This window comes from Suillus subalutaceus (genome assembly GCF_016647625.1).
Source record: "Suillus subalutaceus strain FC151 chromosome Unknown DFJ58scaffold_32, whole genome shotgun sequence".
In the NCBI taxonomy this organism is placed as follows: domain Eukaryota; kingdom Fungi; phylum Basidiomycota; class Agaricomycetes; order Boletales; family Suillaceae; genus Suillus; species Suillus subalutaceus.
The window spans coordinates 60,102-77,137 of NW_024540281.1; the positions used below are offsets into that span (position 1 = coordinate 60,102).

Here is a 17,036-nt window from a genome sequence, read left to right on the forward strand (position 1 = left end):
GCTTATGCAGGTATACATGCCTAGTGCCAATATGATTGTCACATTGTGCTCTAGGATGATGGATTAGAAGGGTTTAGCATCAGCTTGTGCACTGTGCCCCTTTCCCAAGTACGTGCCCTTGATTTCCAGGGGCTAGATATGTTGCCTGCAGTTTCCGGGTTGATGCAGGATGGATTCCGAATGTCCAGATTATAGGACATGAGATAAATCCGGTGGATGTCCAGATGTAGTTAGGAGAAGTGAAATAGGCTGACCTGGATGAAGTCTAGACCAGAAGCTAACAGGAATAGACTGTCCTAAGGTAGATCTGGAGATGTGGTCTCAGGATACAATCCTTAGACCCAGAGTTGACAAGAGAATTCACTCAAGTCCAGAATACAGGAAAGAGCAGAACTAGATTGATATTTGAACTGAGGTAGTACAAAGTGTTACAGGGGCTTATACACTATATGTATCATAACAGAATGGTCAGTAAGCATAGTCCATGGTTATGTAAGGTAGCAGTCATGTGGATTCTACCTACCTCACATGATTGTGACCAAGTGTGATGCTGTGCAGGATAAATGCCTAAGCATGTGCCAAATGATGCCAAACCATTGTTGAAAACAAAGGTAAAAGTATGTATTGACTTGGTTATGTAGAATAGCCAGCTGTATATATAGTAATGCCAAAGTAAAGATTATGTATTGTGAATGTCTCACATGTCACTGAAAAGTTGTAAGAGAACTGACTCATTTGCAATACCTCCGAATCTTGTATAGTAGTCTCAAATGAAACTTCGACTGATTGCATTATTTCATGACTTGGAGCATGCAAAGTGGACCAGTCGTCAGGTACACAGATATCGGGCTGGACAGGACATATCTGCACCAGATAGTCCTTTTTTCAAATTACCTTCAGCAACTTCAGGGCTGAGAGTAGTGTTCAATTTTAAACTCACATTTTCCTTGTTACTGACATATTCTTTTGATTGTTTCACTTTCTTTGGATGCAGATTTGAAGTCCAGATACTGTGGGCTCATTTTTGTCACCCCATTGCCAGCCTGAGTGTGCCATGTGCTGCCAGCTTGCCAGGTCATGCTGCTGGATGCTGAACTAGTGGAGTTGCAGTACTTTACTCAATAATCAGCTTCATCCTAGTATTTACTCAATAACTCTCTCATATTTGCTCGCAGCACAATTCTGAAAACACTGTTTTGAACCTATCTATCCCCTTCAACATACAGCAACACAGTTTTCTTGTATGTTTAGTTGCTCAATAGATATTAGCTATTCACGATTTTGTCACAATTTCATCATGCTGGTCATGTGAGGTAGGTAGAATCCATGCAACTGCTACCTTACAACACATGTGGAAAGTTAATAGTAAGTATAACAGATCACAGGAAATGAGAATGGAGATTAGTACATAGGTAATGGATCAGTAATCAAACAGAAGACAAGGATAACCAAAGCCCAGAGTCAGGAGAATACCAAATGGGGAAAGATGCTGATTTACAGCTGTTACCAAGAATAATGAGATTTGTCATTTTTTTTCCAAGGCATGGAATTCCAAAATGGATTAGGAAATATGTCTTGTTCTTGTCGTTCATTGTGTAACAACATATTCTAGCCATGGGCAATCAGTAAAATTAGTGCTGATCTCAAAGAATGTGCGCTAAACCTCTGGAACACAGGCTGGGACATCGAGGATATTCGCAATGCTCTTGGAGTCTCTTGCGCTAGCATTTACCGCTGGGAAGCAATTTTTGCAGAGTATGGCGCTGTCAACCGTCCCCCTTCACCAATACGTGGCCAGCAGCTTTGTATCCTCACCCATGCTCTCATGACGGCCTGTGAGGCCTTGTTTACTGAAGAATTAGACCTCTACCTCGACGAAGTTGTGACATGGCTGGCTTTGACACACAACATCAGCATTTCTGTCTCTATACTGTGTCGCAACCTCAAGGAAGCAGGGCTCACATGGAAATTACTTCACAAGCTTGCTGCAGAGAGGGATGAAGAACAGCTGTCACGAATGGAAGGAGTTGATGCGAATAAACTTTGCTGGTGATGGGTCAGAATTTGTTTTTGTAGACGAAGTCAGCAAGAATGAGATAACATGGGCTCACCAGTATGGTAGGGCAATGGCAGGTCGACGGGCAGCATTGTCAGATGTTTTTGTCCGTGGAGATCGTTATTCACTTGTTGCAGCAATTACAACGGAAGGCTACATGGCAGCTCATGTAGTTGAGGGCTCATTTGACGGTGAAACTTTTTATGAGTTTATTGCAACCAAAGTGGTAAGTGCTAATACACATTTCTTCACAACGGTATTTCATCTTGGTTCCTAGCTTCCGTACATGAACCCATTTTTTGTGGAGAGGTCCGTGCTTGTGCTCGACAACTGCCGCATACACCACAACGAAGAACTGTATGATCTTGTCCATGATGCTAGGTGGGTTATTAGTACTCGACATTGATGATTTCTGAGATGCGACTTTCATTTCTATAAGGTTGTCTCCTCCTCTACCTTCCACCCTACTCCCCCGACTTGAATCCCATAGAGGAATCTTTCAGTGCGCGTATGTGATTTACTGCATCTCAGATGTTGAGACTAATAGTTAGCTAGTCAAGGCATATCTCCGATGGCATGCTCATCGTCTTCATGATGACGATGACCCAATTGGTGTACTCATCGAGGCATGTGCATGTATCACACCAGAGATGTGCAAAGGATGGTTCCATCACTCTGGTTGTATCATCGAGTAGCAACAGCATGATAGTATTTCGGTCTCAAGACTCCTGCAACTAATAATACAAACATTTTTGAGAGAGACAATGAGCCTGGCAAACAGTGAATGACAGCAATAGACAACGAGCAAGAAAAGCACAAAATAGTGACCATGATGGGTAATAATGTCTAAGGTGAAAGCCATGTACCTGCGATTATTGTGTCACAAAACTTGCGGTGATGAGAAAGAAATGTACGCCAACTAAGCAGAGTGAATCCAACAGACTGCCAATCACCCATTGTCAGGCTTTCAACAATCCGGTTGCCAGGATTGTACCCAAGCTTAGAAAGCTTCTCTGAATCGGAAGCAGACACAACAAATTTGGCACAGAAGGCCTCCAATGTGACGGAGCACTTCGTGGTAATACCAGGTGATGGATACAAGTCTGTTACACTGCCAGTTGCCGGAGCTGGAACCAATGGTGCTGAGGATGGGTGTGGTGGTGCTGTAGTAGGATGTACAGCATTCGGAAGAGGATAGTATGAGTATTGATAAGGATAATATGGTGGATGATAATATGAGGGAGGCAGAGGTGGGTATGGCAGCTGGTGCGTGAAAAATGAAGGGTCAGGCTCGGACCTTGATGGCGTGCTATTTTCATAGTCAGTTGAAGCAGTGCTGAAGTCCAGAGCCTCCATGAGACTTGGGAGTGTAGTCCTCGCCTTTGGCATAGGCACCATAGGCTGCAAACATGGTCATTGGAGAATTGGGTGGTGGACAAGCTGGTTTGATAGCCTTGTCCTTCATAAAGTAGTTTGACACTGGAGGCATATCATACGTAGCACGAGGGTCAGATTGTGTTGACTGATGCTGATCAATATCAGAACAATGATACAGATCATATACTCAAACTGACGTACAATTGCAGCACCCCATACATCGAGGCGAAGAGAGGTCAGTTCCAAAAATAAGCCGTTCTTCACATATATGCGCTTGTTCGGGAACAGAGGATGGCTTCCGATGGGGTAGCAATGTTCCAACTCCATGACTTCCTTGGTGCTTTCTTGATGCAAAGCATTCTGAAGTGTGCAAGAATGTGGTTAGTGTTCATTAGCATATAATCAGTCATCAGAGCTCTCACAATCTGAGCTTTGTGAGACATGGCTGCATTATGTTCTGGTGGGACACTCGAATATTCATCGTATTCATATCTCGTGTCACGACAGCTCGACAACTCTGGTGGCTTTTTGACATGATAAGCAGAAGTGTTGAGGCAAAAAGTAACATACCCCTTCAAGATCAATGGGCTTCGGGAGGTACAGAAAGATGGTATGACCCTTCGTGCATTCCTGCACTGCATCAAGCATTGCTTGAAAGCCAACCTCGTCAGTTAGTAGTTTCGTGGGTAAACTGGCTGGTGTTTTGAACTTCCAGCGTAGATGAGAGAGCATGAGATTCGACATCATAGTCTTTGCGGCACTTGCAACCTCTCGAACAAAGGCCTTGAATGAACTGTCAATCATGAATATGAATGGATTGCACTGAGTGCTCTTCATGATCGTGACCATGTTTGATTTCTTGCTGCGACCTGGCTGCTGGGAGGTGGTTTTGAGGTGGAAATAAGCTCGCACAGACAAGGACTGTGGTTGATGGTCCTCATCATCAGATTCAAAGATGGCCAGTTTATTGTGTGATCCTTGGCCTGTCTTAGCTTTTTTCGCCTTCGCACCCTTGGATTTGCTGTTTGGAGCTTGTACCTGGTCACCTTCGTCTTCACCTGTTGAAGGAACATTGGCCTTTTGCTTACGACCTATCTGGGGCCTGTTGGCAGCCTTCATCAGCCGTGGATTGTCGACTACAAGCTCCTCCAAGTCGTTGGGTGCAAACTCATTGATAGATGTAAAATTCATGGCAGCTCATATCTTGGATAAGTACTATGCCAACTCATAGCACCAACATAGCAGACACTCACAAGGTTCCGAAGTAGTTTGCAGACTATCGGAGAGGAGCCAATCGTGTTCATCCTCGGACTCCAGCATGACAATACTGTCTTCAGAAGGTGTTTGTGACATGCCTCGTGCATAAGATATCTAGATGATGGTAGTTTTGCGATAGGGAGACTATGATACATCTGAAATAGGCGCTTTCCAAATTCGGACGCACATGAAAAAAAATGATGAATCTCATTATTGTTGGTAACTGCTGTAAGGTTCCAGGTCCAGAGATGAGTTGTGGACCAGATATCCAATCAAAGATCTGGAGAAGTGGGTTTAGGGTCCAGAATGGAATATGACAGTGCTGAACATCCTGATTATTGTACTCTTGTTTCCTTCGCCACACAAGTACTCATAGGGAACACATTCCTCTATTGGGAGACAGTTTCAAAGACATGTCTTGCAGCTCTCACTGAAGCCAAGCCAACATTCAGGGAAATGAAGTCCTTTGCAACCAGCATCTATCACACCTATGTTTCATCAAGTGCTCTCCATCAAATCTTGGTAGTTGACCCAGAGAATGAAGACAGTATTCTTCGCAACATCATCCTCCTCAACTGTGACCTCCTTATCTTCTATGAGCTTGATCTCACCATCTTGTCAGGTGATTTTGGCTGAGTTGAAAATTTCCTCAGTACTCTCACAATAATATTTGCTGGGGCTCACTCATTAACATTTTGGGTCATGACAGTCATGCTGTGGCAAAACATAAACTTCCAAAAGGTATATCTAAACCAACAGACTTGGAGTATGATCTATACTGACAACAGGTCTGTTTAGAATTGGTTCGCAGCAGAGGGACTGCATGGCACTTGGGAACAGCTCAGGGACTTGGCACCAAACATTCCGGTATATCACCCACTTAAACATCAGTTTTGGAAAGTACATGGGAAGCTTGGGGGACAGGACTACATACACAACACCTGTTAAGACCATAGCTCAAGGGTTGAGGGATCTGAAGGGCTTGGCCTCAGCTCATGCGCTGTGCCCCTTACCCAAGTACGTGCCCTGAATTTCAGAATGAAGTCCGGATGAAATCTGACGAAGTCTGAAGGACTTCTGGAGGCTGGCTACTCTAGTAGAGTGCTAGAGGACTTCCAGATGAGCACGGGAAACTTCCAGAGGAGTATAGGAAACTCTGGAGGAGTTTCATCCACTGCATTGGGTCCAAAGGTGAGACTTCCCAAGGTAAGTTCCCTAGATAGAAACACATAGAGGATAGGCTGAAAGGGACAGAGTCCAAAGCAGGATAGGATAGGATAGGAGGAGTGGTCTGAAGGACAGGACATCTGGAGGTCCAAAGGTTACATCATCTGAAGGTTATGATGTTTGAAGGTTACAATGTCCAAAGGTTTAGGAGGACCGGAGGAGCGGACAGGATTAGGACAGGACGAGAAAGGCTACTACGGACAAGGTCCGGAGTAGAAACAAACAGAGGTAGACTACACTTAAGTAGAGATGGAGTTGACAGGGAGTAGACAGAAGTCTCAGAAAGACAGGAAGTGCCGGAAAGGCAAAACTCTGGCTTAGGGAGTCAATCCCTAAGCATGGATGTAGACAGAAGGATAAATCTGGAGGACCAGAGAGTCAGTGTGAAAAACACAACCTGACTAGGCACTTGTTAAGGTACTCAGCCAATATATGTCTAAGCTCTGCCTATGCTGCTATACTTGCAAACAATAAAGCAAGAACATTCGACCCGAGGAAAAAGCTACTAAAGACAATGTAAGATAGAAAGACCCAAAATAGCGCTAAAGCGCGGGAATAGCATGTCGCAAGATAGAGCGCTAATGCGCGGGAAAGAGCAGAAGTCAAGAAAGTGGACACTGAGTCAAAGGAAGGTAATGGATAGCGAGTGAGATCAAAGGTATTGATTGCAAGGGTAAGGAAAGTCAAATAGGGGCCATAGAGCGCAACTAAAGGGTGACTACTTCTAAGTAAAACCTTAGGGAAGGAAATACAGTCAAAGGGAAGTAATGTCAAAGTAGTCACCATAGGCTTCTTATACTAGTAAACTATACCATCTCAGACTCGGAAGAGATAGGATATACATGTAATAAGACTGTAGCACTTTTACAAACTCGAGGCAAGGCAGATTACATACCAATGAGGTAGGATGGACCATGGATGGATTCTGACATTTCGGGTGATTCCTAGAGAGCAAGAACAGCGCGCTGGATAAGCGCTAAGCGCGGGAACAAGTGCTAGATAGAGCGGACATGCACTAATGCTCCTATAGACACATTGCTGGTAGTTCTGATAGCACTATAAGTGCGGGAATAGCATCGGATAAGTCGCGGGAGCATGAATAGCGCTGCGGGAATGTGCGCACATAGTGCGGGAAAGTGCGGAATAGCGTCGGACAAGGGTTATGGCTGAGACAAGTGAAGACTGCCGATAGGGGAGTAGTGAATAATATGAGGGATAACTTTGGTCCACCTATTGAAGGTTTATGCAGGTATACATGCCTAGCGCCTATATGATTGTCACATCGGCCTAGGGAATCCTTCCCTACACCTAAGGAAAGGTCAGACTGAGATGGACCAAGGTCCGAGACAGGAACAAGTGAAGAGAGCAAGTCTATGTTGATATTTGAACTAAGGAAACTTTACAGGAGTTGTACAGAGGTTTATATACTGGAAGGGATCCAAGAGGATCAGTAAGCTGAAGACAAATGCTATGTACGAGCATGTGGAAACATATTAGTAAGTATGAACGGAACATAAGTAAATGAACTCGGAGATGAACAGAGTACAAGGATCAATAAGCAAGATGGAAACACAGATAACCAAAGTCCAGAGTCAAGGGGATTACCATAAGGAGATAGACACTGATTTAAGGTTTGAGCTTCAGATATGAGTATAGGTCGGATCCAGAGGTCTGGGTATCGGATGAGGTGTCCAGATATCGGATGAGCGGATCTGGAGATCTAGGTGAAGACGGAACTAGGATATGAATCATGGACATAGTCCAGTAGTCTAGGGAAGGTAAAATCTGAGATGGAATGAGCTCGGATACGATTGGACTAAGGGCGGATGAAGCAGGCTTAGCTGTGGAGGTCCGAAGGTATAGATATATGGATGTGGGAAGGTGTATGGGTCCAAACTGATAGTAAACTGGAGGACTGAAGGCATGGATGAGGGTATGGAGTCATGGATAAGGGTATGGAGGTCCAGATGTGCATCTGGAAGGCGTGGGAACATCATCAGACATAGGTCTGGAATACGGGATATGACAACACCTAACAGCTCAACATCCATTAAAAAGGTCATGTCAAAAGCAAAGGAGAAAAACTTGCATGTCTACATGCCTGGTCATACTGCCAATAGATGGGTGAAGGATCTCCTCCTTAATGGGAGCTCTCTCACTTGAGATCAAAAGGATTTGATACATTTGCAAAGGGCTACACAGCATGGGTAAATAACAGTACAGCATTTCCAGAGGAAGAGGATGACATTGAGACTTTGATGATTCAAAATGCAGTTGAGTTGCATGAGTAGCATACAACAATATTGAGTGGTCCCATTCGAATATTCTAGAACCATCCATGCCTATCAACTTGAATGCCTTTTTCTTTGGCCACTGGTTTGGTGATTCAAAAACAGATTCAGAACATGGATGTCGAACCAGCAAGCTTGCCATATGCTGTGTGGAATGCAAGCTTCTCACCTGGCTTGGGCTCTCTAGCTGTGATGATAAAATGTGCTTCATCAATGAAAAGAATCCAATTCATTTGATGAACTTCTGATCATTTAACATCAGTGTGAGATGTGGAATATGTCCACCATCAGGAAAAAATTGCTTTGGTGTCACAATGAGGTTATGAAAAGCTCCTGTGTACACACACTGCAGGAGAAGATCACATTAAAGTCATCTAGGACAATGACTGCACATACATTCCAAAGATTCTTGTCAGACAGAGTATCATGATTAATCACAATCAAAGGAATCCCATACTGCTCAAACTTCTGAACCTGTGATTTACAAGTACAAATTTGACATTTTAGAGGTGATAAAATTGTATATTGACCATACATGATCATGCTGCAGCAGTTTCAAAGGTGTGATGGTGATGGCTGTTTTGTCCAGAGAAAGAAGTAAAGGCAGAATCATTATGAAGATCTTTCTGGAGCCTATTTCAGCTCAAAGTACAATATGTCTTGTAGAAAGTAATGATATGAGGCATCTGAGCTGGAACAATTTTGGATGTTGTGAACCTTGGGACATAAAATTGAGTTGCAAGAAGGCCTTGAGAACTTGCTGGTGTTGTGTCATTGAAAGGGCACTTGTAAAGTCCATTGGGAGATTTTCCATCACATCTTGAGCAGTGTGACAATAAAGGTTGTGTAGAACTCATGGTTCATAGCATATAGGCTGAGTGAGAGGAAACACATAACTTGTATGATCGCAGGTACCTCAGCTGGCATGATCAGCATCTGTCAAATTTCAAACTCCTTGCTCCTCCTGCCAAATTTCTCTGAAATCAACCAGCCTGACTTCACCACTCGACTTGTCCACGGTATTAGTAAGCCAGGCTGGTCATGAGCCTATGTGAAGCCTTCATGGGCCTCTGAAATTCATCTTCATCATCTTACACCAGCTCAAGCATGTGATATAGCTGACATTGTTGTTATTGTCATCCATTTATAGACTCAGAATATGTATTCGGAATCTACATACATTTGGTTTACATTTTGGAACATGTTTCTAACTAGGGGTCGGTGTTGCTGACTTGTGACTGTGCAGAGTGATTGCCTTTTTATTGGGGACTCTACAATAATTGAAAACATTGAGATATAAATACAATACAATATGCAGTCGTGCTTTGGGACTGGGTGCTGGCCGTGATGTGAAGCATGGAATATTTCCAGTGGAAGAAAAGGGTGGACCCCACACATGACACCCCCAGGAAATTGGCAAGACAATGTTTTTCCTAGATTTATTTTGCAAGATCAGATCAAAAATACACTGGATTGTATGCAAAAGTAAAGCTAGACAAAATAATACATAAGCATGGGCAGATTGACATCGAAGGATAGAACATTGCAACAAAACCACAATTGTGGTGGGAATATGTCATGTCTCACAAGTGTGATCCTCAATCGATAGAAAGCTACAAAATCCTTACCACAGCGACAGACAATGGTCTCAGGCAGCCATTGCTAGCTAGCATTCGCTTGCACCACTTGGTGATCAGCGCATCAATGCTTATGGAACACTTAGGTAAGCTCTTTGAAAATTTTCATGCAAAGTTTGAACAAAGTTTTCACTTAGTTCATTACCACTTTGTCTATGTGTTGCTTCCAGTTTTCACAATGATCAAGCAAGAAAATTAAATTTATTAATGAGTAATAACATCTGATTTTTACAAATAGGAACAATATCCTTGTGAAGCTATTTGGGCTCAAACCCAAAGGGTTTGCAACCTGGGACATTGTTTCAAACCTGTGGGGAAAGTCCAGGATGAGCCATGATACCCAAACACCCAAAGGAGCCCTGCAACACATTAGGTGCAGCATGGACTCCCATCTCAAAGGAGAAGGGCAAGGTGTAGAATGATGCACATACCTTGTCAATGTGCTGGAGGCATGGTATATCTGGTAAACGGCTCTAGCATGGGGGATTCCTGCAGATATGGGGCCAGTATGAGCGCATGTTTTCACAGATATCCTGTGAAGGCTTCACTCAACCACCTTCCTATGGATTTGACAATGTCAAATGGAACTCTGCACAGTAAGTATTCTAGAGTGCCTCCTATGTGCAATATGTGTCCTTTGAGGTTTCCTAGACCTGCTCTCTTGACGATACCACCAACATGTTTCCAGAACTCGCTCTGGGTCAAGGGTCTGGGTCTTTTCACATGTTAACATGTGAAAAGATGACTGTTGAGCCGGGAATTGTTAACAGCAAAATGATTGAGGAGGGCTGTTTTTGGGTCCGCTTGACCCTCTTGTTGTGCCCAGTATACTCCTTCCCCAACTGCTGAAACCTTGGTACGTGGTAGAAAGATCTTGGTGACTAAAAATTCCTGATGGTCCTTGACATCGAATTCAATGTCTGAGCACTTGACATATTTCTCTGGATCAAGACCTTTCATTGTCTTCACTGTGAGTTCTCCTAGTCTGCAGAGCGCAAAGAATGCACTGGTCAAGCATGCATATACCATGGCATCAAGAGGTAATAATAGATTAAGGTATGCCCAAATCTCTAGAATCAATTTCACAGTGAAAGGTTTGCGTTTGACCCATTTGGAGTTGACCAGTGTGACAATCATATTGGTGCTAGGCATGTATACCTGCATAAGCCTTCAATAGGTGGACCAAAGTTATCCCTCATATTATTCACTACTCCCCTATCAGCAGTCTTCACTTGTCTCAGCCATAACCAAAACCCTTGTCCGGCGCTATTCCGCACTTTCCCGCACTATGCATGCACATTCCCGCAGCGCTATTCATGCTCCCGCAACTTATCTGACGCTATTCCCGCACTTATAGCGCTATCAGAACTACCAGCAATGTGCCTATAGGAGCATTAGTGCATGTCTGCTCTATCTAGCGCTTGTTCCTGCACTTAGTGCTTATCCAGCGCGCTGTTCTCGTGCTCTAGGATCCACCCTGAAATGTCAGGAATCCATCCATGGTCCATCCTACCTCATTGGTATGTAATCTGCCTTGCCTTGAGTTTGTAACAAGTGCTACAGTCTTATTACATGTATATCCTATCTCTTCCGAGTCCGAGATGGTATAGCTTACTAGTATAAGAAGCCTATGGTGACTACTTCGACATTACTTCCCTTCGACAGTATTTCCTTCCCTTAGGTTTTACTTAGAAGTAGTCACCCTTTAGTTGCGCTCTATGGCCCCTATTTGACTTTCCTTACCCTTGCAATCAATACCTTTGATCACACTCGCTATCCATTACCCTCCTTTGACTCAGTGTCCACTTTCTTGACTTTCGCTCTTTCCCGCTGTGAAAAACACAACCTGACTAGGCACTTGTAAAGGTACTAAGCCAGTATATGTCTAAGCTCTGCCTATGCTGCTATACTTGCAAACAATAAAGCAAGAATGTTCGACCCGAGGGAAAAGCTACTAAGGACAACTCAAGATCGAAAGACCCGAAAGAGCGCTAGAGCGCGGGAATAGTGCATCGCAAGATAGAGTGCTAATGTGTGGGAAAGAGGGGAAGTCAAGAAAGCGGACACTGAGTTAAAGGAGGGTAATGAATAGCGAGTGAGATCAAGGGTATTGATTGCAAGGGTAAGGAAAGTCAAATAGGGGCCATAGAGCGCAACTAAAGGTGACTACTTCTAAGTAAAACCTAAGGAAAAGGAAATACAGTTGAAGGGAAGTAGTGTTGAAGTAGTCACCATAGGCTTCTTATACTAGTAAGCTATACCATCTCGGACTCGGAAGAGATAGGATATACATGTAATAAGACTGTAGCACTTGTTACAAACTCAAGGCAAGGTAGACTACATACCAATGAGGTAGGATGGACCATGGATGGATTCCGACATTTCAGGTGGATCCTAGAGCACGAGAACAGCGCGCTGGATAAGCACTAAGTGCAGGAACAAGTGCTAGATAGAGCAGACATGCACTAATGCTCCTATAGACACATTGCTGGTAGTTCCGACAGTGCTATAAGTGCGGGAATAGCGTCAGATAAGTTGCGGGAGCATGAATAGCGCTGTGGGAATGTGCATGCATAGTGCGGGAAAGTGCGGAATAGCGCCGGACAAGGGTTTTGGTTATGGCTGAGACAAGTGAAGACTGCTGATAGGGGAGTAGTGAATAATATGAGGGATAACTTTGGTCCACCTATTGAAGGCTTATGCAGGTATACATGCCTAGCGCCAATATGATTGCCACACTGCGCATTAGCGCTCTTTTGGGTCTTTCGATCTTGAGTTGCCCTTAGTAGCTTTTCCCTTGGGTTGAACGTTCTTGGATCTTTGTTGCAAGTATAGCAGCATAGGCAGAACATTAGACATATACTGGCTGAGTACCTTTACAAGTGCCTAGTTAGGTTGTGTTTTTCACACCGGCATAAGTTCAATTGCACCGTCCAAAGATGCTTTCAGCTCGTCCTGCTGAACAATCCATGGCTGACCATACAGCATGTGCCACACTTTTATGGCATAGAGGTAGTTAACTAACATTTTTCCAGAGTATGAACCTGCGCAGCTGGCGACAAAGTTCAGAAGTGTATGCATGTCAATGGGACAATGCTGATCTTCTGGAATGGCTCGTTCATCACAGAAGACGTGAAAGACCAACAAGCCTGCCCCATAGCATTCCCTCATTCCTATCACCCAGGATAGGTTCATAACTGTCAATACTCTCTCCAGATCATCTTCTGTGATGGCAAGGAACTTCTCGTCTGGTCCCATTGCTACTCTTGTCTTCAGCAGGAACTATAATCTCATTCATTCTCACACTAAGCAATGGGGACATAGTTGTGATGGCACTGGGATCAATCTGGGTTTGTAAGGTTAGGGCTTAGCTGGTTGTTCTGCTGGAATAGTGGCCTTGAACTGCAATGTGACAATCATACCAGCGCTAGGCATGTATGAGTGTCATAGGCATATTTTGCCTTGCCTAGAGGAAGAGAGTAAAACACCAGTCACCAGTGCTACAATTCTCAAGCTATCCATTTCGGGACCACTTTTCTCCCATAGCGCACTATCCAATCTGACACCTAGGTACTCCATCCTCCCATGTCCTGCCTATGTCCACCTACCTCTGCTGGTGTGTTATTAGTCCTTAAATGTTGCTACTAATCAGTCACAGGTCTTATTACATGTATCCTCATGTCCCACTGCACTGCATGTTTTATTACCTGTAGGAACATTGTGCTTTTGCCTGTGTCACTGAAGGATCTTCAACTCAGCTGAGGGTGCAGCTGATATAATTGTTGAAGGGAGGAAAATATGAGTGCGATATGTTCGTCCCTTAGGGGAAGCGGAGAAAGCAAATATCCACTGGTCAACTCTAGGGGGAATGCGCAAAGCGCGTGATAAGGCGAAAGCGCGGGAACAAAGGCGCTATAGGCGCGCGAAGCGCGGGATAGTCGCGCGTCGAAAAGCGGAACAGGGTGAAAGCGGTATGCGAGCGATAGTGAGATGTTAAGACGTGTACTGAGATGCTGATAAGACAACTGATGCGGATATGGCCACTAGAGCTAACTGCTACTAGGGCTTGCGATGATTTATTCAAAACATAATAAAAACTCGGAGATGGTGACTGTCTATGATGATGGTGGTCCGTGGTAATGTGTGTTGTGTAAAGTAAAAAAATGTGTAATGAAAAATGTGTACCAAGTGAAAATAAACATGGTACGATGTTGAAATAAATGATAAATGGAGAAATGCATACCTGGGAACTTGGTTGGACATGGGAAAACACAGTGGGAAGTCAGGCGCCCTATAGCGCTTAGGCGTGGGAAAGTTCGCCTAAAGCGCGCGCAAGTCGCGGAAGTGTCGCCTATGTCGCGGAAGTGTCGCCTAAGTTGCGCACGTCGCGCGAACGTCGCGTTTATCGCGCAAGTGTCGTGTTACATGCATGATACTGTAGACTCGACCTATGTTGCAATATGTGCCATTGTGAGGCTACCCAGGATCGAGTCTCTACATCGCTACTATTCTTGCCTACACATTCCCAAACTTTTACACAGTATGATAAAATGGCTTGTCGCACTTACAGTACTTTACTTCCCTTCCACATACCTTTGCTGGTGTGTCAGAGTCACCTTAGTCACTATATCTCAGTTTTTTGCAATCGATTCCGCTCTTGCCATTCTCTCTGATCACATGTCGCTTGACTTGCTCTAAGTGCACGTTGCTAAGGATCCTCATAGTTTGACTTTCACAACGTCAGAATCACTATCGGTAGTTTGCACTACATCTAGCCACTACCAGGCATTTCACTTGCACCATCTTACTATACCTTCACTTCCCCTCCTTTGATTTCTTCTCACAGTCGCTTGTTGCACATTCACATAGCACTATCGCATAAAATACCTTGCACAGTGCATCTCACTTATATGCACATTTCTCTGTCGGAACTCTCTTAGTTGCTGATTGCTATAGTGCTACTCACTAGTTTTTGGTCTTAGGTTGCTATAGGTTTTAAGCCCTTTGTGCTATCGCTCCCCTTGCTTATTAGTAGGGAGCTTCATTAGCAGTCCTCTTGGGTCGAATATTACACTCACACCTATTTGGATAAGTAGCACTAGTTGCTAACCGCCTAGTCGCTATTTCTCTTTCACAGCGAGCTAATAGCAGTGCTGTTGCTGCTCCTGATGAATGAGGAAGAGTGAGTCTGAGTCATCCTTGTGTTCATTGCTGCGGGTTCGATCAGAATTGTCACAAGCAGTGCTGTTGGTGAGGGACAAGTCAATTCTGTCTGTGCTGTAGTCTGACAGATCTGTGGAGATGATGAAGGGTTGTAGTTTGGTGGGTATCACAAGGGTCAGGAGGAAGAACTCCATGCTATGGTAGATACCTCTTGATGGATCATCTGCTGTGTTATGCTTGCTCAAGACATAGGCTGGGTGAAATGAGTAAGGTGCTGAGGAATTGTAGATAAGATTGAAGATACATTTGAACACAGCATTGACAGCCGTGTTCCTGCTGCACCCATTTCTCCAGCCTTCAATGACACCTTGGTTGTCACTGTAGACCCTGAAGTGTCTTTCTGATTCTCCCATTCTGATAATATACAGAGTAAGGAGCTTGAATCCGACCACTTCTGCCCATTCAATACCTTTTTTTTCCACCGAGCATCTGCCAGCCTTTGCATAAGCACTAAGCTCACCATCTGCTTTCAATGATGATAGCAATTCCAACACCTGAGCTGGCATCTGAGTATGCAGCTGGGTCATGTAATGTGAGTGGCTTAGGAATTAGATGACTGACAAATGCACTCTGAAGTAGCATCTTCCACCAGTGGAGGTCTGGTTCAAGGCTCTTGACTGGTCTGCATGGGAGAAAAGGCTTCTCAAAGGCAAGGCGTAGCATAACTTCCAGAGACATAAGATAAGCACGTCCTTTCAGGATGACAAGGGTTGTATGTAACAGCTTACTATACAATTGTTGTATGTCAAGTAAAATGTGTGTGTCACACTGTTGCCACACTTCAATTGCCAAGAGGTATTTCTGTTTCTTCTCTTTGAAAAGGTATACTTTGTCCTGTGCAAGATTTCAAATGATGCCAATGTAATGATTAGCATATGCAAACAGCTTGTCTTTGGGAATCTCCCACAGAACATCAAGCTCCTCTGATACTTCATCAATGTCAGTGAGGTTGCACAAGAAACAACTATCCTCAATTCAACCTCGCTGATGCTCCTGATATATCAATGATTGGAAACTGACAGTCTTTGTCAAACTCTTCCAATGTCCTGTCCTCAAAGATGTGGCCCCCAAACCATATCCTTCCCCATGTCGCTGTTGTCCTCTTTGTGCCATTGTTTTCTCTTTTCATTGTAAGTTGCAATGTACTCTTTGAGAATCTGTTAGGACCATACTCAAAGGGTAACAAATCCAAAGGGCTTTGGCCTCAGCTCATGTGCTGTGCCCCTTTCTCGAGTATTGCCCCTTATTTCAGGAGGCTAAGGATATCACGTCCAGAGGGACGGACAAGTATCATAGTCTGGTCCGGATGACTTCTGGATATCAGACGAGTAGCTGTAATGGCTAATCCAGACAGAGTCTAAACTAGAAACTAACAGAGATAGACTGTCCTAAGACAGAGGCGGAGATGTAGACTATAGGAATCAATCTTAAGTCTCAGAGTAGATAAGAGTCAAAGTAACTCAAGTCCAGATGGAAGATGGAAGGCGGACGGAGGAGGACTTGAGTCCAAGATGAGGATGAGTAGAATCTAATATGATATTCAAACTGAGGTGTTACAAAGTTGTACAAGAGTTTATATACTATAGGTACCTAACAGAATGATCAGTCAGCAATGTCCAAGGCTATGTACGAAGCATATGCAAAGACTATTGGTAAGTAGGATTGGTCACCAATCATGAACCAGAGATGAATTTTATGTAACAGATTAGTAAGACAGATGGAAGTACAGATAACCGGAGTACTGGTAGACAAAGGATTACTGAAAGGAGATAGACGCTGTATTAAGGTTATGTAAACAGGAAATGAATAGTGGACCAGGACAATGGAAGGGAATAACAGATCTGGATTGGATCTGTGATCCGGATATCCAGACTGGAACTGGAAGTACAGTATATGACACAATCCAAATGAACAAGTGGTTGTCGACCCATCTTGAGGTCAGGCCAATTCCTTTCAAGCAAGACAAGT

General features: G+C 43.9%; 5 protein-coding genes across 5 annotated transcripts; 2 read left to right on the forward strand and 3 right to left on the reverse strand.

Annotated features, from left to right (window-relative positions):
* Positions 1–1,627: 1,627 nt before the first annotated feature.
* On the forward strand, positions 1,628–2,053 carry DFJ58DRAFT_657887 (uncharacterized protein; the record flags this gene model as incomplete). Its single annotated transcript, XM_041382002.1, has 1 exon — positions 1,628–2,053. A coding segment is annotated over one exon (426 nt), but the record flags the coding sequence as incomplete, so codon positions are not given.
* Positions 2,054–2,902: 849 nt separating this feature from the next.
* Positions 2,903–4,624, reverse strand: DFJ58DRAFT_874432 (uncharacterized protein; the record flags this gene model as incomplete). The annotated part of the gene is made up of 5 exons (XM_041394393.1): positions 2,903–3,365; positions 3,418–3,578; positions 3,635–3,793; positions 3,856–3,957; positions 4,004–4,624. 5 exons carry the CDS (start codon positions 4,622–4,624, stop codon positions 2,903–2,905), a joined length of 1,506 nt encoding a protein of 501 aa, XP_041245667.1.
* A 390-nt stretch (positions 4,625–5,014) lies between these two features.
* On the forward strand, positions 5,015–5,326 carry DFJ58DRAFT_619274 (uncharacterized protein; the record flags this gene model as incomplete). The annotated part of the gene is made up of 1 exon (XM_041381015.1): positions 5,015–5,326. A coding segment is annotated over one exon (312 nt), but the record flags the coding sequence as incomplete, so codon positions are not given.
* A 3,275-nt stretch (positions 5,327–8,601) lies between these two features.
* Positions 8,602–8,842, reverse strand: DFJ58DRAFT_624282 (uncharacterized protein; the record flags this gene model as incomplete). Its single annotated transcript, XM_041381085.1, has 2 exons — positions 8,602–8,682; positions 8,744–8,842. Coding segments are annotated over 2 exons (180 nt in total), but the record flags the coding sequence as incomplete, so codon positions are not given.
* A 3,907-nt stretch (positions 8,843–12,749) lies between these two features.
* On the reverse strand, positions 12,750–13,016 carry DFJ58DRAFT_657971 (uncharacterized protein; the record flags this gene model as incomplete). Its single annotated transcript, XM_041382007.1, has 1 exon — positions 12,750–13,016. The coding sequence occupies one exon, from the start codon at positions 13,014–13,016 to the stop codon at positions 12,750–12,752; it is 267 nt and encodes an 88-aa protein (XP_041245670.1).
* Between the last annotated feature and the right edge of the window lie 4,020 nt (positions 13,017–17,036).